At 39.4% G+C, this 24,579-nt stretch overlaps 1 protein-coding gene across 2 annotated transcripts in view; it reads left to right on the forward strand.

Annotated features, from left to right (window-relative positions):
• WDR7 (WD repeat domain 7) overlaps positions 1-24,579 on the forward strand; it is a 304,621-nt gene that overhangs the window by 241,575 nt on the left and 38,467 nt on the right. For both annotated transcript variants that reach the window (XM_054723656.1, XM_054723657.1), the window contains one exon: positions 6,359-6,458. In XM_054723656.1, the coding sequence (XP_054579631.1) occupies positions 6,359-6,458 (100 nt within the window). The remainder of the gene's footprint in view (positions 1-6,358; positions 6,459-24,579) is intronic.

The following is a 24,579-nucleotide window of genomic DNA, read 5'->3' on the forward strand; positions in this document are numbered from 1 at the left end:
TTTCACTACCAAGAATGAAGAAATTCTCAAATAATCTATGAATAGACCTAAACCATATATTTAATGGCTCAAGTACTTGGGCTTCTTAGTAGAAATAAATAAAACAGTACAGTAGTAGTAGTAATAATAGTAGTAGTAGTAAGGAGGAACTCAAAGGACTTAGGATGTAAATTTTTCTAATGTACTATAAATGGATAAATCAGTGAATCTTGGGTGGGAAAATGGGAAATCTACTGAATTGAGTGGTAGTGACCTGGAACTGTAAAGTGTTTTATATGGCTAGCTGGATTTACTGGATTATTTCTCCATTGACCTTTGTTGGGAACTTCTTAATATGATTTTACAAAGAAAATATACATCACATTAAAACACTTTTATTCACTTGTGTGAGTAAATATAATTATTGCTTACCCATAGTTGGTTACATTAAGAGATACTAGAATTGTAAAAAGATTGAGGTAAATCCATTTCTACTGACTGTAAGAGAGAAATTTAAAGAGAAACTAGCAAAGTTTTAGAAGAGAAAGTTAAATCATCTATTCATGCATGTACATGCATACGTATGAAGAGGAAAAAAATCTGGTAAGAAATACCTCAAAGTGTTTCTCATGGTTATCAGGGGTAGTGGAGGGGATTAGTAGTAAAGAGTTACTTTCTTAAGTGTTCATTTTTCTATATTGTCTGGGTTTCTCTTTAACAATGAGTATGTGTTCCTTTAATAAATATACAGTAGAATATTTCAAATGAAAAAATAATAAAAAATAATCATTGTGGAAACAGTAAAGCTTCAAATAACATAAGATACAAAAAAGTAAAGCTTCAAATAACATAGGATACAAAAAATTCAAGATAAAATAAATATTTAAACTTTTGAACTGAATGGAAAAAAATTAGTCTAGAGTTAAAAGTCTGTATTTTCAGAGGTAGTTTTAAAAAAATATATTTTATTAACTTTAGAAAGAGAGAGGAAGGAAGACAGAGAGAGAGAAACATTGATCCATTGCCTCCCTTACGCACCCCAACCAGGAATCGAACCCACAATCTGGGCATGTGCCCTGACTGGGAATGGAACTGGCGACCTTTGGTGCATGGGAGGATGCTCAACCAACTGAGCCACACTGGGCAGGGCCAGAGATAGTTTATCTTTTCTTAAACTTTGTTATTCTGTAGACAGACTGATTGATTCTGCTTTTCAAGTGAAAAGCTGAATCAGCTCGGTTCACCCTAAATGGGCACTTAGAATCCAGTAAGGAAATAAGCACTGTCTACATTAGAACAGTGCATGAGCTCACTTCTTAAAAAATTTTTCCTAACCTGCGGTTTGTTCTTATCCCAGGTGGTGATAACAGTAATGGGATGTGAAACAGCTTCTGTCCTTACTTCCAGTAAAATTCTTAAATTAGTTACCATTTTGTGCATATTTTTTTATAATAGATAAATTTAGTTGTTATTCTTGTACTCATGTGAGTAGAAACCCCACTAAAACCATTTTCCTACTCCTAAAACTCCCCAAACATAGCTGTCTTTCAATATTAAACTTCTTCATATTAAAAAACAACAACACACAACTCCAAAGCTTCCAGGAGTATTTCATTTCACTGTATAACAGAAAGAATATTTGTTTTTTAGACTCTTTGAAATGATATAGAATTCCAAACCAAAATCCATTTTTTGTTTGCATTAGCAACTTTAAGCTAAAACTAAAATAATTTGCAATTGTTACCAGGTTATATTTGCAAATCACAAATATTTAAGAAATAAGCAAATTTGTTTCTGCTTCAATAAATCTTTGAAAAACTAAAAAAAAAGAAAGATGCAAATTTAAAATATTTGGGGACATTCATTTTCTTCATTTATTAGCATGTTATCAGCTAGCTCTTATTTGCCCTAGGGAGATTAGCCAATTAACTACATTTTATTTATTCCTTCCATAGTATATATCCAGAGATACAAATGATAATGATGGTGATGAGGATACTATGATAGTTACTAAAGTTTGCATGTTCTTACCAGAGTAAGTGCTTATTATGTGCCAGGCACTGTTCTAAGTACTCTACATGTATTAGCTCATTTAATCCTCCCAACAACATAAATAGCTACTATTGTTCTCATTTTCAGCTGAGGAAGCTGAGGCATATGCAAGTTAAGTAACTTGTCCAAGGTCACACAGTAAGTGGCAGAGCCAGGCAACAGGAGACCTGTTTTTTCAGCTCTCATACAATACACTCGCAACACGCACGGTGTTTTTCCTTGCAGAAATGCTGCTCCCTGTCTAGCCCAAGTGTTTCCAATTCTCCTACAAACACACAGGGGCCTCTAGCAAGTTTTGTTTGTTTGTTTGTTTTTAGAAGGAAAGTAATTCACCTGTTAGATAACCAAGTGTTATTCAGGAAATATTCATTGACTATTTACAGTGTGCAAAATACTGGGTGGGAAGTCCTGACTCACAAATGGCATTCGCCAGTGTCCCTCACCATCCCAGAATGAGAGACCTTTCCATTTTGTCCTCTTGAACTGGTGCCTTCCACTGGAATGGAGCACTTTTGGAAAACATTTCCACACCCTCTACTGCTCACACCCCCAAAACTAGCACAACTCTCCTTGAGCGGATGCCTTCGCCAAAGCCACCTGCATTTCTCCAGGTCTGTCAAACACACGCACACACAGAGGCCTGCGTTCTGGTGCGGGTGTACGCACGTGTCCAATAAAGAGCCTCCTCCTTTTCAAAGTTCCTCCTTGGTTGCGGCTGAGGCATCTCTGAGGGGTGCACGCAGGCAATAATGAAAATGTGGGGATCAAGGACTTTAAAATTTCTGGATGAAGACCACCCCTCCCCCAACAAGAAATATGTATTTGCAGCATTACTCAATTCCACTTTATTGTTCTTTCACATGCATGAGTGGTAATGTTCTCTCTGACTTAGTTTCCTTGTGGTAGACTGAGTCCGGAAGAAGCTTTGTTCTAACTTGAATATAATAAAAGGCTGTTGTTGCCAGGCTGTTTGCCTAAGAAACGCTGCCCAAGTGACATGTTATCAGTGCAGCAACCTGGAGACAGATACCTTTTCCAGAGGACTCAGCACACAAGAATCTTACTCTGCACACCCCTTCCCAATTTTGGAGGAATTCAGGACTCTCCTATAGGACCAGATCAAGACTAGAATAGTCTTAAAAACTGTAATGGATCCTCTTCTTCAATCCATTGAGGATTTGGGGGGTTGGACAAGTGATGCATATCTCACCATCCTTGGTCCTGAAAGTCCCCCAATGGGAAGAGTAGTCGAGGGGTGTGGTGGACTCTGGAACCCTCGGCAGAGACAGACTCACTGCAGCCAGTCCGCAGAGTGGGTACTTGTGAAGTGACTGCATAAATAAAACGGACTTACTGTGTTTTGTTAAGAGACACTGTTAAAGAAATAAAACAATTTAACAAGAAATCCAATGACAGAAACGTGCCAGCAGACCTTCCCTGGGCAGAATTCTTTAAGGTACTAGAAGTATTAGTCTAGTGGCAAATTGCAAAGAATGAAAAATGCAGACCTGTAGCATATGGTCCTTTCAGGCAGACTCGAGATTTGATACCAAGAGTAGATTTGATTTCTTTTCTCCCATAAATAACGGTGTTACAGGTGATATAGAAGGGTGAGCGGTAGATGTCAGAGCACAGAGAATGGTCAATGTAACAAAAACTTCTTAGATACAAGTTTAACTAAGTAAAATTTTGTCAACATAAATGTATTTTACCAGCGGTTGTTTTGAAGAGGATTATTTGGAGGGGTGATTGTGTTCATGTTTTGCGAAAGGATTTTGGCAATATAGCTGTTACATCTGTGCAAAGCTTAATAACAGATTAAAAAAAAAATACCTCTGGAAATTTTATTTTCTTGTGGCTATTAAGTTGTATAGAATAAATATTTGTTAAAACAGTTGTTAGATGTTATAGCCCATGTTACTCTAAGGCAGTGCTTCTCAACCTTTCTAATGCCATGACCCTTTAATACAGTTCCTCATGTTGTGGTGACCCCCAACCATAAAATTATTTTTGTTGCTACTTCATAACTGTAATTTTGCTACTGTTAATGAATCGTAATGTAAATATCTGTGTTTTCCGATGGTCTTAGGCAACCCTGCTAGTGGTTCTCAACCTGTGGGCCGAGACAAGTGATGCATATCTCACCATCTGTAGAGCCTAAGACCATCGGAAAACATATTTACATTACGATTCGTAACAGTAGCAAAATTACAGTTATGAAGTAGCAACGAAAATAATTTTATGGTTGGGGGTCACCACAACATGAGGAACTGTATTAAAGGGTCGCGGCATTAGAAAGGTTGAGAACCACTGCTCTAAGGACATAAATTGTGTGTGCTTATGTGTGTATAGATGCAGATGTAGATAAAGGATATAAGTATAGATATAGGCATATAGTGAAGTCCAATACCTAGACCAACTGTTTTTAAACTAAATCATTTTTTATTTTTTAGTATAAGAACATTAGATTTAGAATACTGACTCCTATCTTCTCCATTGAGGTAGAAATGATGCTTTGAGAAACTAATGTTTTAATAGCCACTTAATGGGGGGGGGGGGCGCTTTATGTGTCAGGAGCCTCAGCACCCTTGCTTCCCTCAAACCCGTGGTTGGCAAACTGCGGCTCGCAAGCCACATGCGGCTCTTTGGCCCCTTGAGTGTGGCTCTGCCACAAAATACCACGGCCTGGGTGAGTCTATTTTGAAGAAGTGGCGTTAGAAGAAGTTTAAGTTTAAAAAATTTGGCTCTCAAAAGAAATTTCAGTCGTTGTACTGTTGATATTTGGCTCTGTTGACTAATGAGTTTGCCGAACACTGCCTCAAACCATACATAAGAGGAGGTGCCAGACCTGTGCCCAGCGAGACCTGCAGGGCGTGCTAATGCGGTGTCTCTGCGTGACTGAAAACGCAGCATTAGTCCTCCACTGAGAGGAAGGAGGCGCATCAGCTGGGGAGGCTTAGGGTTCAGACAAAATTATTGTTGAACCCACTTCTTAGTAATAAGTAAAAAACAAAAAAGTTTAAAACATAATAGTTTTCCAGGTTTATGAAATATGTATGAATGTCGTAATGTCTAATAATGCCAAAATGGCTTTGTCAGAATGTCCCTAGTTTCAAAATGTCCCCCTGCAAACATCTTATCTCCATCTCTCAGCGTCCCTCACTGGCATTTCAGAAACGCAGTCTATGCCCCAGCACTTTTCTACTCTACATCCGTCTCTAGAAAGCATTAGAGGATGGTATTTCTTTTCCATCATCCGTTTTACCTCCCCATCCCATGTTTTTAAAAATAATAAAAGTTACCGACGTTTTCTGGTAATATGAAACCAAAGATAAAAAAGGCAAGGAGTGTGTAATAGAATTGATGCAATAGCCTCATAAATATTTAGGGTAGGCCACTTGTTCATCCGGCAACTCTCACACCGAGACAGTAGGACTAGATAATGTTCAAAACTCCTTAGGGATATAACATCACACCTTATTTACTCCTCTAAGAGTTTTTATTCTTACCTTCCCAGGCTCTTGCCATATGGCCATGGAATCATTAGGACAAAGCATAGACCTGGAATTGAAATACTTAATTCAGTCATGAAAATTAATCTAGAAAAAATAAAAATAAATCAACTTCTTATAACCTTCCAACCATCCTCCCTAAATCCCATTTTTACACAATGCCAAATCACACCCAATATGGTTATTCATACTACCTGTAGCCACAACTGTCATTTAGATAAACTGATAAATGTGGAAAATCTAGGGAATTTGCCAGGTAGCTTTTTTTCTGGTGGATAACTTTCTAATTTCATTCTAAATTATTGATGTGAACGTAAGCATAACATCTATGGAGCTTTTATATGATTGTTCTGCTGCTAGAAGGTATATTTCACTCCTTAATACTATAATAAGCCATGAGAACATAATTAGATTGAATATATAATCCTTTTTTTCCATTTCTGTTCAAATAGACATATTTGCATAATAGTCACAGTAGTAAAACTGAGTTTTCATGTATTTTTTTTTGTATCATCAAATAAGGGTCACTTATTTCTTATTTTAAAATTTAAGGGTGCTTCTTCTTATTACGTTGTTTTCCATTGAAAATAATTATTAACAGACCTTCCTGGCATTCCCCATCATTTTTCTTTCAATTGCTTTAAGAGTTACTAAAATGAACCATTTTTGAAAAGTCTCAATATACTAACTATAGATATACACATTTTAAAATATGTACCAGAGCTGGCTTTAACCTTTGACAGGTGTTGCTCTCCACTTCTACATGCAGGTCATCTAACCTGGTATTGTTGTTGTTTTGAAAATGTTCAATTCAGGTTCTACATGGTCAGCTACTATGAGCGGAGTCACAGGATAGCAGTGGGAGCTCGCAATGGTTCAGTGGCCCTGTACGACATCCGGACTGGAAAATGTCAGGTAAATAAATCACCGTGACTTCCTCTCCATAAAGTGAGGAAGCTATTGAAGGGAGTGAGAGACTAGCACTTCACCATTATGGATAATGCTAAAGGAATCAATAGTTTAATGAAGGACTCAAAGAGTATAGAGCCCTACTGTCTGCACTCGGTGGGATGAGGGGCTGGCTGCCTTTGTTATGCCACAGGTGAGTTTGTAACAGAGCCCAGAGTAGGTGGCACTGCTCACACACCACTGGGCGATGCATCTTTTCTTCTTTAAACAAAGCTTTCTGATTTTATTGTTTGTTTTTGCCATGTGTTTTCTGAAAAACGTTTGATGATACAACATGATAGTTAATGGCTAAATAAAAATTTTCTCACTAGGTAAAATGAGATATTTAGCAAAGTTTGGAAAAAGAAATCACAATAGCATTTAGTGTGGCTCTATGAAAAGAAAACTGATGTTCTATTGAAATAGATATAGCTTTATATATTTTTATAACTCTTTTAATGGTTTTATAATAATTGATGAAAAAGTCTTGGTTTCGATTTTGATCTTGATCACTTCGTTCTCAAAATGGACCAGTTGGGTAGACAAGGCAAGTCTAGCTCCAATTTAGATATAAGTGTCTCAAAGCTCTGAGACTAAATCTCTAGCCCAGTGTCACACTCTTAGTTAATGGCAAAATCAGGGCTAGGCTCTGCTGTGACCGTGGTGAATTTACAATGCTCATTGATAAATAGTTCCAAGTCCTGACTTGTTATGTTTCACTGTAGCATTTAGCAACGTGGATGTATTCACCATATTGGGAATTATATTGAACTGTATCAGATTGATATAGCCAACTGTACTAGGAATTTCCAGAAGAAATATGAAGTCCATAAAGATGTGGCTAAAATTTTAAATTGTCTCTTACATTTAATATGCTATTAATTAATTCTCCAAAAGCTCCCCTGGCTGCTTTCCATGAAGTAGTTCTCACATATGGTAACAGGTGTTGGGGGTAAAAGTTTTGGGGGTCAGGCACATTTGGAGGGGACCATTTGAATGTTCCTCTCTGCAGGCCTCCTCCGGGTCTCTACCGTGTGGGTGTGCATTGTGCATTCCTGGGAGCGCACAGTCTGTACCATTGGCTCTACTTATGTAATAATTCAAGTTTGTCTGTGTGTTTTAAGACATTAAGTTCTCATTGGTGACCATATTCCTTTACTTTGAGCTCTCACTTTGAGCAATGAAACCTCTCTGAATACCTGCTTAAAAATTAAGTTACATGTTGTTTATATTATTTGCTCCTAAGAGAGATAGTTCTTTAAAATTGGAGTTTATCATTACTAGGAGGCTTGAGAGAAATAAACCACAAACATCTACAAGGTGCAGAAAAAAAAATAGAACAAGGGGACCTTTTCAAGCTTCTTTAAAATCAAAGTGTGGAAATCATAGAGGACTCTTCGTTATCGGACAAAACATGGTTGCCGCCGGCAGAGGGAGAAGTGAGGCCCTGTGAGCCAAGAGGAGTGAGAGGAGCAGCTAAGCATTAATAAGAAAGGAACAAACTGTCCTCAACTAGACACTTTACAGTTTTCTTCCTCCTAAGTGGTCTCAGTGAAGATCTTAGTACAATGCAAAAAAACATGAGTAATTTGAATGTCTTATTCTTTTTGAGTTACTTGAGATGCACTTATTAATCAGACATTCTTTCTTAACAGGAATTCGTAATGCTATTGATATTCCATTTTATTTTCTGTCTACATTTGAGTGCATTTGGACATTTTAGTGTCCCCATGATTTTTCTTCTACCTCAGCTTCTTGATTTTGATATCCAAAGCTATGACTAGTGTTACAAGCCTGAATAACCTTTACCTTCCAGTTCTATGGGAAACGGAACATTACCCTTTTCTCTCATTATTCAGAACTGGAAACAAAGGTAAATCTCTAAAATCAATCTTATAAACCAAACTACTTTGGCCAATTATATCCAGTGACAATAACTCTCAAGTAAGAATGATTCTCATTCCTTTATGGAATTAGTGTTACAGTATTTGAAATAAGTGAAGTAACACTTGAACCAAAATGTACAAGTATAGTTGGCATGTCTAGAGAGGATGTTTTAAAGTTGACTCAAGGGACTAGGGGTTTTGAACTAGGAAGCAGTAGGGCATTTCTGCAATTAGACATTGGACTCAGTTAACAGAGAGAGTGGGACATTTTTCCTAGCATGAGCAAAAGCATCGAGATATGCCTTTCTAAACAATGCAGAAGAAAACGTCGCTGGACCTTAGGGGTAGGTGTCCAGTTAGGTGGGAAGGTAAGGCAGAACCACCTAAATGGGGAGTCAGCGCTGATGGGGAAATCGGCTGTGGCCTGCGGGCACAGGATGCCAGAGGCTGAGGATACCCAGGGCCCAGGGGAAGCAGAGAACCCATGGCTGAGGGACTGGAGGGAGGGTCCTATGCAGTCCCTGTTGTTATCGATAGGTTGGTAGAGGGGAGAAGAGAAAAATTAAATCCCTTTCCCTTACCTCTTGGCATTGGCTTCTCCCGTTTTTAAAAATAATTTTCTTTTAACCTGTTCTTCCTAAACAAGAATAGGAGATTATGCAAAACCGTAGGACAGATATGCAGATCTATCTGAACATGAGTTTTACTTATATCAAGGGTTCTCAAAATGCTGCCCAAATCTTCCCGCCGCCTGTTGATGTATTTAAACTTTTACTGGAATACATCCCCGCTGATTCCCTTAAGGATCGTCTGAGCTGCTGGCACGCTGCAGCGGCAGAACTGAGTTGTTGTGACCAACGGAGACCTCATGCGGTCCCCACAGCCTAACGTAGTTACTGTGGCCCTTTACAGAAAAGGTTTGCTGGTCCTGGAGGTAGATGATTGAGGAGGTAGGTTAACTAATTTAACCAAAAAGTGATTTACAACAGTATAGCGTAATATATTGGAGAATAATAACTAGAAACTTGTGTGGTTCACATTCCATCTTCATCATTTGTTAATTTGATAACCTTGGGGAAGTTTCTTAGCTTCTGAGCTGAAGCTCCCTCCCTTAAAACAGGGATAGAAACAGTGTATGTTATTGTGAGAAGTACATAAGATAATTTATGTAAAATTCTTAGCACAGGGCCTGCCCAGGAGCTAATATTCAGTAAATTATGGCTATTATCATATTTAAATGATCTTAGAAATACATTACATTGCAAAAATTTAGAGAATTTTAAAGCTAAAACTTGAGGCCTCAGGTGTTTATGGACTTTCAAGGCTTTGAGTTCTCACTCCTAGTTAGGGGCACTGTGGGGAAGGGAGGCCGCACTGCCTCGGGTCATGCGTAGATTTCCTGCTTAAAGGCAGCTCTTGCCTGTGGTGCTAAGTTGAATCTCTACTGATTATGGAAATCAGAAACTTTGATGCAGTTCAATAGTTAAAATTCTGCTGTGCTGCTGACTGCATTTTCACTTGGCAACTGCTAGCACTTTCAGACTATACCTGACTCGAATTTTGCTTCATTTAAAAAAAAAATAGTAACTCCCTATGTAGTGCTTAAGTTTTGTTGGTAGGCAGTGTTCTTGATAAGCAGACTAGTTATGCTCCAGGAACCCTAGAGCTACAGGTGTGACTTTGGTTAAACCAGATATGGAAATTCTCCCTCCAGCAACATTTGCCTCTGGTTTGGCAGACTTGATTTCTATCTCACTAATTTTCTAGTCCTTTCTGAACACATTCTGTGTAGTAAACAACTGCTGGCTCTGTAAGTTTCTCTCAAGTTCATGTTAACTCATTTTCCTTATGAAGTTTGCACTGTGTTACTCAGAGGCATCTGATTCACTTCAGTAAATCTAGGCACGAGAAAAGAGTGTGGCTGATGTCTTACCTAATTGTTAAATTATTAAAAGAACTTTATTATTAAAAATTTTAAGTAAGTTCCTTAAAGATTAAACTCATTTTTAAAGCCTAATATTTTCTAGTTCCTGGTGCACAGTAAAATACAAGTTGATCAAATAAAACACCCCGAGTCTTTGGAGTAAAACCTATACATAATGATGTCAAAACTAGAGGCCCGGTGCACAAAATTTGTGCACTGGAGGGGGGTGTCCCTCAGCCCAGCCTGTGCCCTCTTGCAGTCTGGGACCCCTCGCTCCTTACCACCTGCCTGCTCACTGCTCCTTACTGCTCGGCTAGCTGCTCCTTAGTGCTGCCACCGCCGTAGAGGCAGGAGAGACTCCCGCCACTGCCACTGCCACTGCGCTTGCCAGCCGTGAGCCCAGCTTCTGGCTGAGTGGCGCTTCCCCCTGTGGGAGCACACTGACCACCAGGGGCAGCTCCTGCATTGAGCATCTGCCCCCTGGTGGTCAGTGCACATCATAACGACCAGTCATTCTGCTGTTTGGTCGGTTTGCATATTAGACTTTTATTATATAGGATATATTTGTAATTTGGGTATAGTTATATTTTTGTAGGTCAGAAACACCTCATCAAAATACTGTTTTTCTTTAAGGGATGATGGGGTACATTTTCAGAAACAGCATAGAGGGCCTCTTTCTTTTGAGTCATGAAAGATACATTTCTGTAGTGGACCGTGGCCAGGCCTGCCCTAGGCCAGATAATGAAGGAAAGAAGAGAAGCCAAGATTGATTGATTGTATGTATAGAACTGTGGCTACTAAGGTCTAGCTATATCCCTTAAAGAGCAGGAGGTGTATTCTGGAATGCTAGAAAAAGCAATGGGCCTGAGGTTGGTGCTTCTGTGGCCTCAGGGATTCCTTACTCCCTGCTGGATGGATGCATTGAACTTCAGATCACCTTCATTCACGGGGAAAGAAGGAGGCCACTGGACACTGCTTCCACTTACTTTCCCCTCGCCTGCTGAGTAGCCTCTGCTCTGCTTCTTCCCTGATTCATGGGTATTAAAGTGAGAGCAAGCCCAAACTCTGTCCAAATCCTTTTTACCACTGTTTAAACCTCGATTTATCATCATTGTCCAGCCTGGCTCACCTTCATTTTTCAGCCAACAAGACTTCCCTGCCTGGTCCAGTCATATTGTTATATTCAGGCCCCTGCCAAGCATCTAACTAGACTAATGAGAAGCAAAACCACAACTCCCTTAAAGTGAATATGGACTATGAGGAGGATGGCCTCATTGTTTTTCTGTCAAGCTCCTCTTCCCTCAATCCCATTTGTCCTCAACTGCAAATTTTGAGAATTAGACTTACTAGCATTTCACATAAGAATTGCACAAATCTTATGTGAAAAGCAGTGATTCCAATAGATAAGTAGAAACACCTCTTGTCTGGGACTTAGGAAATACTAAGCCAGTAACATAGATTTTGTGAATACAGTTACATAGTGTTAGCAAAGCATTGAAGAAATTACTGAATGCTGGCATTTTCCATAAATTATAATTTTTAGGAAAAGTGTGGGTTGGCAAGATATGAAAATGTTTTCAGCACGGGATTTAAAGCATTCTGATGACAATATGCCAGTGTGATTTTCTGTAATACATTTAATTCTGGCAAGCACTCTAAGGCTGCTACATATCAGAGGAACTAATTTTCAAGACCCAACAAAAATATCAGCAAACACACCTATAATCATAGAAGTTTGGAAAGCAATGTGTTCTTCTCTCTAAAAATACCAAAGCTTTTACTTCTAGTTAGGAGGAGCACTGGACCTTCGGGAGCTGGTGGACAGTAAGATTGATGTTATTTTAAGGCAGAGTTTTGAAGCTTCGGGCGCAGTTTTCAACGCGCAGAATTCTATAACGGGCAGGCATCAAGGGCACTTAGGCTGTGATTGCAAAAATTGCAGTGAGAATTGACTAGAGTACTTAGTCAGACAGTGACATTTTAGGCATTTTCTTCCTGCTCTTTTCAGCAGCTGGTTTTCTGGCAGGTGCTGCCTGTGACATTCTGAAGCAGCAACCAGAAATACAGCGTCAGGGAGGGTAATAAGATGAATGGTTGGAGAAGACAATGGCTCCCTGACATCACGTTGAAGAATTACCTAACAAGCATCCCGTTTTAAGAGTGAAATGCTATTTAGAGAAGAACCTCTAGGAAGAGAAACCTATCTGGAACAATGCTTGAAATTAGACCATCATTTATTCTGAAAGTTTAAAAAAATTTTTTAAAGAATATTTTTAACTTAGAGTATAGAGGAGGATTTTTCTGTTTGTTTACCCCATCATTCAGTGAGTATTTCTTATATCCATGTTATACTTTGAATGCAAGTATTTACACCAAGAAAGAAAATTAGATTCTTTCTATAATTGGGACTACACGAGGCAGATAATTCTACCTTTTACCAACACAACAGTTATTCAGGTATTTCAACATTCCTGCAAAAGCATTGGGTGGACTAAAAGTTATTACGATTCCCAAAATTCACATTTTATCTATATTTCTTAATGCCTTTCAGTTTCCTTCCTAGCCATTCACTTTTTCTTCCCAACACATAAAAAATGAAAGTATAAATGTCTGCATACATATATTTCATATATATTTAGTCCATACATTTAAAAAATATTACATAGGAGAGTCACGGTGCATCAAATTTATTCTGGATTCACTGCCTTGTATTCTTTATATCCACTCTTGATATATAAGGTACTTAGAACAAGGCCTGGCATATAGTAGTCATTCTATAAAAGTGAATCCTAAGTACTCTAACCCATATATTGAGGACACAAGTCTGTAGTTCATGATAGGAGCTAAAGAGATGTTGATGGTGACTTAAAGAGAATATTGTCAAAATTTGGTAGCTCCTATCTCAAATAAAACTCAGGATGGAGCTCATGTTTAGTGGGGGGAGGTATCATAAAAGCCTTCAGATCTGGCACAATTAGCCCCAAAAGTTGCTCAGTTAATAAAAAATGTTGCTCAAGTGTGGAATCATAGAAAATGATATACAGGCAGTCTTTAGGTTACATCGGACTTGACGTACGTCATTTCGTGGTTATGTTGCCATCTCCAATTTACAGTATTTATTTTTTAAAAAAGTGTCATTTCGACGTATGTACATATGTGCTTTATGCTTTTTATTATTTATTTACCACAAGTAAAGGTCAGGAATTGTTATCTTTCTTTTAACTTTTTTTTTACTGTTTCACTTCATTACTGCTGTGTATGTGCTCCATGTGAGTGACGTAGGTGCTTAAGTAGGTGGGTTCCGACTTACAGCAAATTGCGCCGTAGGAACGGATCTCTGACGTAACCTGAGGACCTGCTGTATATCTTAACACATTAAGCCCCATGTCAGTCACTGGTGACTGATACTATACTTTCCATCCAGAAGACAAAACAGGCTGGGTGCTTAACGTGTTAAATATTGTATTTTAAAATTACCTTATTTTCTCTCTTGTGAGACCAAGGCCTTTTCTTTCTATAATTAGTCCACATTTTTCTTTCTAAACCACACCAGCTTCTGTTTTTTTAAGTAGATTGGGAAATTAAAGATACTCATAAAGCAATGTAGGAATATAGTCCTAGATATTTATGCTTTTCCCACTTTTTTGCAGTTTTCTAACACCTGGTATCAGGAATGTGTGTATGTATGTGTCTTTGTAAAGCTGTCTTCCCATTCTTAATTTAAAATTTTATATCACCATTAGCATAGCTTTGACTAACTCCAGATCACAGAGCTCAGCTGGTGGGAGCAGTAGCGGTTGGGCCTCGAAAGCACTGGTGTTCCTTGTTTGGTGGGCATCAGTCAGGATGTTTTACAGAGAGAATCTTACCTTATAATAGACAAATATGCAAATTGACCGCACCTTCGCTACGCCCAAGCCACGCCCACCAACCAAGCCACGCCCATCAACCACGCCCACCAGGAAACCGTTGCAGGGACGCTGGGGTGCGGCGGAGCCCAAGGCCGGGAAAGCCGGCCGAGGCTTTCCCGGCCTTGGGCACCAGCGGGGTGCCTGCTCCGATCGCAGGAGCGAGCAGACCTGGGGGTCGGCTCGCTCCTGAGATCAGGTAGCAGGGACGCTGGGTGCAGCCGAGCCCAAGGCCACCGCCCAGGGCCAAGCCCGGACCCTGAAAGAAGGCAGAAGGCGGTGGCCACAGCCAAGGCCTGGGTCCCTGGTGCCGGCAGAAAACTGGTGCAGGCAGCCAGGTGAATGAAGGTCTATTGCACGAATCTTCGTGCAAACGGGCTACTAGTCTTTATATATAAAAGCCAAGCGACTGGAATGACGGAACGACTGGTTGCTATGACGCTCACTGTGGCAGCCAACTGACCCAATTGGGGCCCCAATCAGTTCCTCACAACTTCCCACGGCCCCTCCCCAGCCGGCCTGGCCCCCAGCCCCCCCCCCCAACCCCAATCGGGGGCAGGGCCAGCTGGCCAACTGCCCGCGGCCCCTTCCCCCAGCCACCCTGCCCCTGATTGGCCCCCCCTCACCTCGATCAGGGGAAGGGCCGGCCGGCCAACCTTCCGCGTCCCCTCCTCCTCGCCGGCCCAGCCCCAATGGCCCCCATTGGGGCAGGCTGGCCGGACCGCCCCCCCCTTGTGCACAAGTGCATGCACCAGGCCTCTAATAGATAATATTGGTTCACCCTTGAGTCAGTAAAGTAGAAGTCAGTTAAGAGAGATTCTGTAGTATAATACATACAGTGTGTAGTGCTTAGACGTATTCACGTGACACCATGAAATGCGGAAGGGAATGACTGCTTGTGTGGGCAAGTTATTTACAGTCTAGTAGGAATAGCAAAGCGGAAAGGCAGACACAAGCACAATAAAGTGTCTAATGCTACAACAGAATTTGGGAGACAAGAACGGGAAAAGGTTCATGTACTGAGAGCAAAAGTTGCAAAGGAGCATGGGAGTGTGGTGGAGGGGAAGCAAGACAAAGCTGGTAGAGAGGGGGTCTGAGGCATGGGAAGCCCTTCTTGGCTAGATTGCTTCATAGTTTGTCAGCAGTGAGCGACAAACTGAGATGTCTAAGAGACCAAGCAGTTACTAAGCAGGTAGCTTAAATTAATAAAACAAGGTAAGATTTATCTTTCACTTCCATTTTTGATAGCACCATCCAAAAAAATATTTACCTTTCTTTTTAACACTATTCTCTATAAAACAACAGCATAAGCCTTTAATAAAATGCCAGCTGCTATTGCACTTGAGTGTTAGCGACAGAACTGGGAGGGCTAGGGACCATGGCGGACTGAAGGGCACCTGCTCTGGTAAAGGCATCAGCCATGTCTCAGACCCTGAAGGTGGGTGCCCTGTGGAATCATGGACCTAGTGTTGCCTGATCTCCTGGTTTTTCAAGATAAGATGAAAATCTGAGTTTTTAATAACCTCCAAATTTGTAATTGCTAGTGACTGATTTTAAAAGTTTTTAAAGTGCATAAATCAATACTATGCTGAATGCATTCAGTACATTTAGAGAAACCATTTAAGAGTTTCAAGCAGGGGAGCAACAGGATTAGATATTCCATTTGGAAGGTCAGGACTGCAGACCAGGAATTGGCGATGGTTTGCTCCTTGAGGCTTTGGTAACAACCCAGGTAGCAGGTGCTCGGGGCTTGGTTGGTATCTGTGGGGACTGGGTGAAGACAAGGAGTAAGAAGCATATAGAGCAAGTGGATGATGATAAGTCTTAAAATACAGTATTTTAGATATATACACTAAAATATAGATTGATACCATAATGTAAAAGTAAAAGCAACATTTTCTGAAAGAAAAAACAGATGGGCTGTGTATGAACTGGTAGGGAAGACAGACATATAAAAGGAAAGATTTAGGCATAGAGAGGAATTTTAAGAATAATTTTGCAATTGTTGGGAAGATTTCAAAGTTAGGATATTTTATGTGCAAAGTAGTGAGAGTTACAAAAGAGGCTTTACGTGAAAGAATTTATTATTTCCTATAACACGTAGGGGCAAGTGGTACCCTCAGGGCCGCCAGTCTTCCGTCTCCTGCTCCACTGCAGACTGTGTTGGGCTCTCATAGGCTGCACCACCTCAGGGCACAGGATGGCTGCCACAGAGCCAGCAGCCTCTGCAGAGGGTACCATCCAGAGCAAGAGAGAAGTTTTAAAAGCAAATGCACCCTCTTAGAAAGCCTGTTCTGTGTCTCAATTGTCCAAAACTGAACCAGTTTCCTCGCCTGCAGCATGGGGATGGATGCGTTTGGGTCTTCCCGATCAATTGAGCTAGCGTTTGTGACATACTTAGTTGTGTGCTTTTGCAGTTGAAGTGCTCAGTAAATGGTGCTGGTGAATTAAGAGTCATTTTCAAAGGTCAGTCCAGTTTGGAGTTTCTGAATTTGAAAGAGAACTTTTTGTCTTGGTCTATGAATGAATCTCTTACCAATAGGAAACATTTAAACACCCAGTAGGCTAATAATAAGGTTAGTTTAAAGGTACAAACTTTCCCCTTTACTCCCACAGAGACAGTGAGCTGGGTTGGCAGAGAGCAGGAGCCGCCTCCGGAGACCTGGCTCCGATCCCTTCCTGGCACTGTCCAGGAGACCCTCCCCTTTGCTCTGAAGGGAGAGGTTGCCCTTGATTACCGGACACTGTCCCTCCTCCTCCCAATTCAGCTGATTGCTCTCCTGCTTCAGCGCTGTGGCAGCCACACTTGGAGACAGAGTAGGTGCTAGAAATAACTATTCCTTTGAATGTTTAACTGCTAAGCAAGTCTGCTCTTCCCCCAAGTTACATCTTAATCTAGAATATTCATTAATGCAAAAAGTTATTTAAAAACATAGTTTACTTTCAAAGGAATGACAAGAGCAGTTAAGCACCTATCGAATGGCCACCACACCCGATTAAATGCTGGTTTTTCATATTTTCTGAGAGTGGCCCTTTGTGGTACCGAGAAAGCCAGCTCCCAATGCCCCTTGAGTTTCTCTGGATGCACATCCCAGTGTATAGCATTGTTATTGTGTTGCTGTAATTTATGTAAATGTGTTGTCAGAGATGAATGAAAACTTATAGTTGTAAATCTACAAGGACACAGCTATAACTCACATAGATTTATTACTTGTAGACATGTACATCAAGCCTCTGGAATTACTGCTTCTACTGTAGACAGAGGTTAAAGAAAAAGGTAACAACTTACATGCCATTATACATACACAGCAGTTTGTCATTTATTGGTGGTGGTATGAATACAGAATACAGCAGGTGACTGTCCTTCACCCAGCACAGTCTAATCGGCAAGTTTCAGCAACGATGCTGAAGGAAAGACCGCCAAGTAAGTAGTCAGAATATTTAGTCTTAGAGCCAGTTACTCACTTTGTTACTTAACTTCTCTGAGCTGAAATTTACTAGGTATAAAACTATGTGTCACAAACCTGTTGACACCACCCCAATACACCACCATGGTTTTTGTGAGGAAGCCATGCGTTCATTTATTCATTCAACATTTATTGAGTGCCTACTGTATATCACAATTTTTTTTTTTAGGCTGAAAGCAATAATGTAAGCCATCATCCTTATTTTATTTTATTTTTTAAAGAAAGTACAGTGGGGCCAGAAAGATGAGATGTTTTACAAAAGGATGTGGGAGGACTTTTGAAAATGCAAAATGCATACAGGGGGAAATCATTATCAATTGTAATACAAAGCCAATAGTTCTTATATGTCTATGTGTTTAGTTCTCCATAGATGTTTCTGTCTAGGAGTTCCTTTTCCATAAATTCATGGGGCGTTGTCATTTAGCATTGTTCTTTTCAAAGCAGCTGACATCAGAATCATGTTGGATATTTCAAAATAGATCTCCTACCTCAGACCTTCTGAATCAGAATCTCTGAGGCAGGGGCCCAGATGTCCACTCCCAGGTAATGCTAATGCAAAGTAGAGTTGGGGAAACACTGGGTTTACCGAATAAAATCACAGATTATATAAGGAACAAATAATGTGTGAATTAACATTTTAAGTCCTCAATGGTCTATAAAGTCAAATTAATAATAAGGAGAATTAACTTGCATTAGATTTAGAATTGTAAAGACTGAAATAGAGCCTTAGGATGAGTGGAATGTGCTTTGGGTAGGGGGTATTACTATTGGAAAGGCAATGTAGCAACATTAAAGAAGGTTTAGAGGGGAATAATCATCACAACACACCCCCCCCCAAATATTTTGTTTATATATTACTTATTTACATGTATAACTATTTATATTATTTGCAATCATAGCCTACATATTTCTATATTTGCTTTAAAACATTATATACAATTATAAAAATCTAGTTTATGAGATTTTAGTTTTTGTTTTTTTTCTATGCAGAAATTTTCCTCTGAGCTGAGGCCAGAATCCCTAGATTTTCATAATGGATCTGAGAGTTTTCCTGTTATGTTATACCAACCCCCAACAGAGCTTTAAGCAACTACTGTTGGGTACACATATAGCCTCCCTTTCTCTCCACATTCCACTTTCTGATGACTTTTCTCATCTTCAAATTACAACAGGAGGGAGCCTCGACCAGATAAAATCACTAACAGAAACTGTGCTTACAGAAGTCACCAATATCTTGTTAACCCCTTACAGCTTTGTCCTTCATCAGAAGTTTCCTCCAGCTGCTCAGGTACAACACAAAATTCAAGATTTCTCTGTTTCTAGATATCTTTCACAGTATGGTAGGATCTTTCTCACTGCATCATCCATTCAAATTTATCAATTGAACAAATATTAAGTATTTACTCTATGCCAGCTACTACGTTCTTGCAACACACTAGTGAAATAATGTATTTCTTCTTAACAGCCATGAGGAAATGGATGCTTCCTCCAGAGACTTAACTGCAGGAACATTTTTAGTTGCTTTGCTTTTCCAAGTTGTGAATATAGTGAAATCCCCAGGATATGAGCCACTTCACTATTTGGGGAACCTAAGCATTTAGTATGTCAATACAGCTACACTAATAAAAGAGAAATATGCAAATTGACCATACCTCCGCAATACCCACCAGCCAATCAGGAGTGAGTATGCAGATTAACCCAACAAAGATGGCAGGTTAATTTGCATACATAGGTGTGGAGCAAAGACTGAAGACTGAAGAGGCTTGGCTTCTCTGCTGTGGCCGTAGTAGAGAAGCCTCAAGGCTTGGCTTCTCTGCTGCGGCCGGAGCAAAGGCCTGGGTCCCGGGTGCTGGAGGAAAACTGGTGCTGGCAGCCAGGGGAAGGAAGGCCTATTGCACAAATCTTTGTGCAACGGGCCTTTAGTCCTTAATAATATACTTTAAAATCTTATACACCAAGGAGATTTTATAGGAGAGCAATCAGAGACAAGACTGGGAGATAGGCAAGAGCTAGGTCAGAGGCCCTGGAGTCATGGTGAAGAATTTTGATAATATGCTAAATGCAGTGGGGACTATGAAGATCTCTAGCAAGTGACTTAATCTGATCTAACTGCTATGTGGGGAATGGACTGAAGGAAGACAGAAGTGGAAATGGGAAGACCAGTGACAAGGCTGTTCTAGAAATATTCCACGCTAGAGATGACAGCATTCTAGACTGGTATGGGGACAGTGAAGATAGAGAGAAATGAAATGAATCTGAAGATGAAATTGACACGCATGCTGCATTTGGAGTGGTAATTGAGAGTGAGATGTTGAGGATGAATCCCGGGTTTTTGGTGTGAGCAACAGAATAGATGGGACATAGTGGAAGAGGAGCAGATTTGTGGATCCAGGGGATGGTAAAAAATTAATCACTCAGTTTTTTATATTAAAACTGATGATTTTATATTAAACTGATGATCTTTGAGATGCCTAGAGAACAATCATGTGGAACTGTCATATATGTAGCTACACACATGGCTCTAGAGGTAAACATTAGGTATGATTGACATGTTGGTGTATTCAGAGCAGGTGAGTATGGAGTGATGCGAGGGAAGGGGGCTGGGACAAAGTCTAAAAAGTTCAACACTTAGAGATGAGATGGAAGAGAAGGAATTGACAAAACCATAGAATGGGTGGTTTGAGGGCAGGAAGAAAATCAGAAGACTGTGCTGCCTTAGCCACCAAAGAGAAGCATGTCGCATGGAGGAAACGCTGCTGAAAGATCAAGTAAGATAAAAAGGAAGAGCAGTCCATCCAATTTGGCAACAGAAGGTCATTGGTGACTCTAAAGAGCAGTCTTGGTGCAGTGGTGGGTGGAAGCGTGGCAACGGGAAGGCTGTGAGGCCCGTTCTTCCAAGGAGTGTGACTGGAAACAGAAAGAGAAAAGAGAGATAGCAAGCAGTAAATGTGGCACCAAGCGAGTTTTGCTTTGCCAGATATGTGTATTTGACCACGGAAGGAGCGCACTTGACCCATAGTTTAGCAAATTAACACCGTTAGCAGTGGGAAAAGATTTAAAACAGTTATGAAAGATACCGTTTTGGATTGGCCATGAAGAAAATACTTCTGCATGTAGTCTATCTACTGTCATTCTGAACCATTTTAATATTAATTTAATGGAAACCCCCAAAATTCAAGCTGCATTAAGGTCTATGCTAATGAGAGTAATGACAAGGCCTTTGAGACAGACCTTTGAAATGACAACTATACTATCACACCCGACTTTAACAAGGGTCCTTTGTCCAGGGTGGTTTGCAAAATCACTCAGTTTCTGAGTGTTCTTGAAGGAAATTACTTAACAGTCCTGTACTTCTAGAATTTAAGGCTATATATATATATATTTATATATATATATATTACTTAACAGTCCTGTACTTCTAGAATTTAAGGATATATATATATATATGTAGCCAAAGATGGGAGTATTATTTGGATATATATATATGACTTATCAAATATATTGACATTAGATATAAATATATGATGGCCACAGCATTCTTTTCATGTTAGCAAGAAAGAGTTATCAATTTCAATGAGCACAGTTTTTAGAGCCTTTCTCTTTATTTTCTCCAGACAAGAAAGTGGTTTGTTCAGTTTGCGTTTCTGAATTTTCCACCAGGGAAATGCAAGTGGCCTCATAGGCTTGAGCTATTTTCTTACCAGTTAGCCATCTCACTGAAGAAAGAGCTATACTCTGATTTTCCACCATTTCCATAAAGCAAATAGAGAGCTGTTTACAACAGCCTTTGTCTGGCTTCAGCATTGATTTTAAATCACCTGGATTGATCATGTGGTTATGGGACTTTTAAAATCCCACCAAACACCAGAGCCTTTAAACACAATTAGAATTGAGGGTTTTTTAATCAGCTGGCATTATGTCTGTAGGAGTACATTTTAAATTACCCTTAACTTCTGTTCATGTTTGGTGGGGAAAAGTGCTATCCTAATTAATGTATAGAGTCTGGGGTTTTATAGATGCTCTCTCTAAGCACGCAGAAATGTTCCCACTTTTCAAAATGAGGAAGCATCTAAAATCTGTATCTTCTTTAAGTATTTCACTGCCTAGGCAGTTTCTTCAGCCAATAAGAGAAAAGTATGCAAATGAGCCAGTTGTCATGTCACACACTCCTCAGTCACAGGACAGCAGCAGGACTTAGGAAAGCTGACCTCAGCCAGATTTGACAAAGAGGTGGAAGGTCGAAAATTAAATAGGTCAACACAAATTCTTTAATGATAGGAAGAAGTGAAGGGACAATGAGGGACCCCCTAGGGAAACTGTTTTTTAAAGACTGCTGATATTATTGCTTTTTATTTCAGATTTCCCATCATCATTGGCTTCTAAGTCTGAGTAATCTTCTTTAATATGAAGCACCACATATTTTTCACTATGCTTTAGATCAGGGGTCCTCAAACTTTTTAAACAGGGGGCCAGTTCACTGTCCCTCAGACCGTTGGAGGGCCGGACTATAGTTTAAAAAAAACTATGAACAAATTCCTATGCACACTGCACATATCTTATTTTGAAGTAAAAAATCAAAACGGCAAAAACACCCGCATGTGGCCCGCGTGTCGTAGTTTGAGGACGCCTGCTTTAGATGGTTTCTATAAAATTGGTGTTCTAACGAACTTCATGTTTACGAATAATGATTCAAACTAAGGAGCCAACTTTTCTTTCTTAAAGGCAGGTATTTTTCTAAGGCTGGCTTTACTGCTTCGATTTTGTTATGGTGACTAGATAAGCTAATATAACTTTGCAAAAATGGAAACCTGCTTTTAACCATATTGTATGAACCTGCTAGTTATAAATGTAGAGCATAGAATAGACAGTCTGTACTGTTTCTCTCCTAGCTAGAGACTAAGTTTACTTATATCAGATTTCAATAATTACACACACACACACACACACACACACACACACATACACACACACTCACACCAGTAAACTCCCTGTCAGTCTACTAATAGTAAAACATAGTAAGCACCAACTAAGGAATTGTCTTTTGAATTCATATTCTTTCTAGTTAAAAAAACTTATGTCCCCAGAATAACAAAGATTTGTGAGGGTTCTTTGGTAGTGTGCCACTAAACAATGTAGAACTGTTTTCCTCAAACCCTAATAATTGTCAGGGAATAAAAGAAAAAATTGTAAATAATTGTCAGGGAATAAAAGAAAAAAAGAAAAAAGAAAGTCCTTGTTAATAGGCTGGAAATAAAAAATATTTTTTAAAGTGCAATTAAAACCCTATAAGAGATGAGTGCATTGTTTCCTAAATTCACTCACAAAGCATTTCACACAATTGTAATTTTTTTCTCTCTCTCTTTTTTAATATTCTTGTAATATTGTAACAATTGGAATATATTACAACCCTTCCTCTAACATTATGTTGGAAGAACATTTACGATATTTCCATTTGAGCTAGGACACATTTTGATGCTTTTAGATGTTATTTTATCTGTTTGGAAAAATAAGAAATAAACCTTAAAATGTTTCTTCACTATTCCGTTTTCCTGGCAGCACATTTTCTTCATGTTGCAAGAAAGATGGCTTTACATAGTAACTTCGAAATAACGCCTAATGATTAACAGAATGATGGATGTGATGAATCACCTTTTTCTTGAGAAATAATAAATCAACATATTCCTACCCATAAATTTTTACTGAAAAATGTGAAATATGAGCATCATATATTTAACAAGGTGTCAGAGACAAAAACTGTTGACAAAATGCTACCCTTCTAACCAGTAGAATCCATTAAAATGTTGTGTTCCTTTTTTGGAAACAATTCAAGTATAATTTACAGTTTCCTAAATGTAATAAGGTTTTACTTCTTGCTTACTCCTCTAATGATAACTAAGCATGGGCATAAGTAATATGCTTGTCCATTATCAATATCAGACCCCAAATTTAAGAAAATAGAAGCTAATTCCTGATACAGAAATATTTTACTCACAAAAATTGTGGTTCTATTTAAGTAATTCTATCCTGGCCCTTATTCAGGTAGCATCTTTTTCCTTGCTCTGCTTTTATTTTTAGCTGGACTTTGTAATGACTTCTGTTTGGATATTTTTGGAGGCCTTGAAGGGTGAGTTTGTGATTACATTAAAGGTCCGTTGATTGTTAGCTGCAACAGCAAGTTTGCTTTTTTCCCATTTGGGGTGTTTCTCCTGCGTGGCCATATTGTGGGAAGTGGAGCAGGGCAGTGTCCTTCCCCGGCTGTATTGATTTGCCCTTCAGCAATGTGCAGTGCGGAGAGGACCTCAGGCCTTGTTGTTGATTATCTACACAGTGTCTCTGGGAGCATTATTGACCCATTGCCGCTGACTGCCTGTGGCTCTTGATTTTTCACACCGTCTCCATGACACTCATAATAAAACACACTATCTTATTGCTCCTCAGCTCTGAGAGCCAACTGATTCAGCCTTAAAACACTGCAATGTTTCTGGAGAACATTTATTGTATGTGGGGTAGTGTTGTAGCAATTTCAAGAGTCTGTCTTGTGTAGTTTTAATAGCTTCCTCTATAGGAGGGTTCCACACAGGCTATTACGTTTTTATTCTCTTTAAAAAGCCAATCAATCCTACCTCTGCCTATATTGTTAACATGGAATTTTATATTATGAGTATAAAACTAATTTTAGAACATTGGAATAATAAAAAGAATATTCTGTATTATCATTAAGCTTGACATGTTGCTATAAGACTCATTTTCAAAACTAAATTTTGAAATGTCACGAGGATTGTGCTATGATTTGTTACTACACTGAATGATGGATTTTTGAAGTTTCTGATCGTATATGATTAACATGTTTCTACTTTGCTATTGTCAAAATGTCCTCTGTTATACATTTTAACTTCTGATAGG

This window comes from Eptesicus fuscus, chromosome 12, assembly GCF_027574615.1.
Source record: "Eptesicus fuscus isolate TK198812 chromosome 12, DD_ASM_mEF_20220401, whole genome shotgun sequence".
In the NCBI taxonomy this organism is placed as follows: Eukaryota; Metazoa; Chordata; class Mammalia; order Chiroptera; family Vespertilionidae; genus Eptesicus; species Eptesicus fuscus.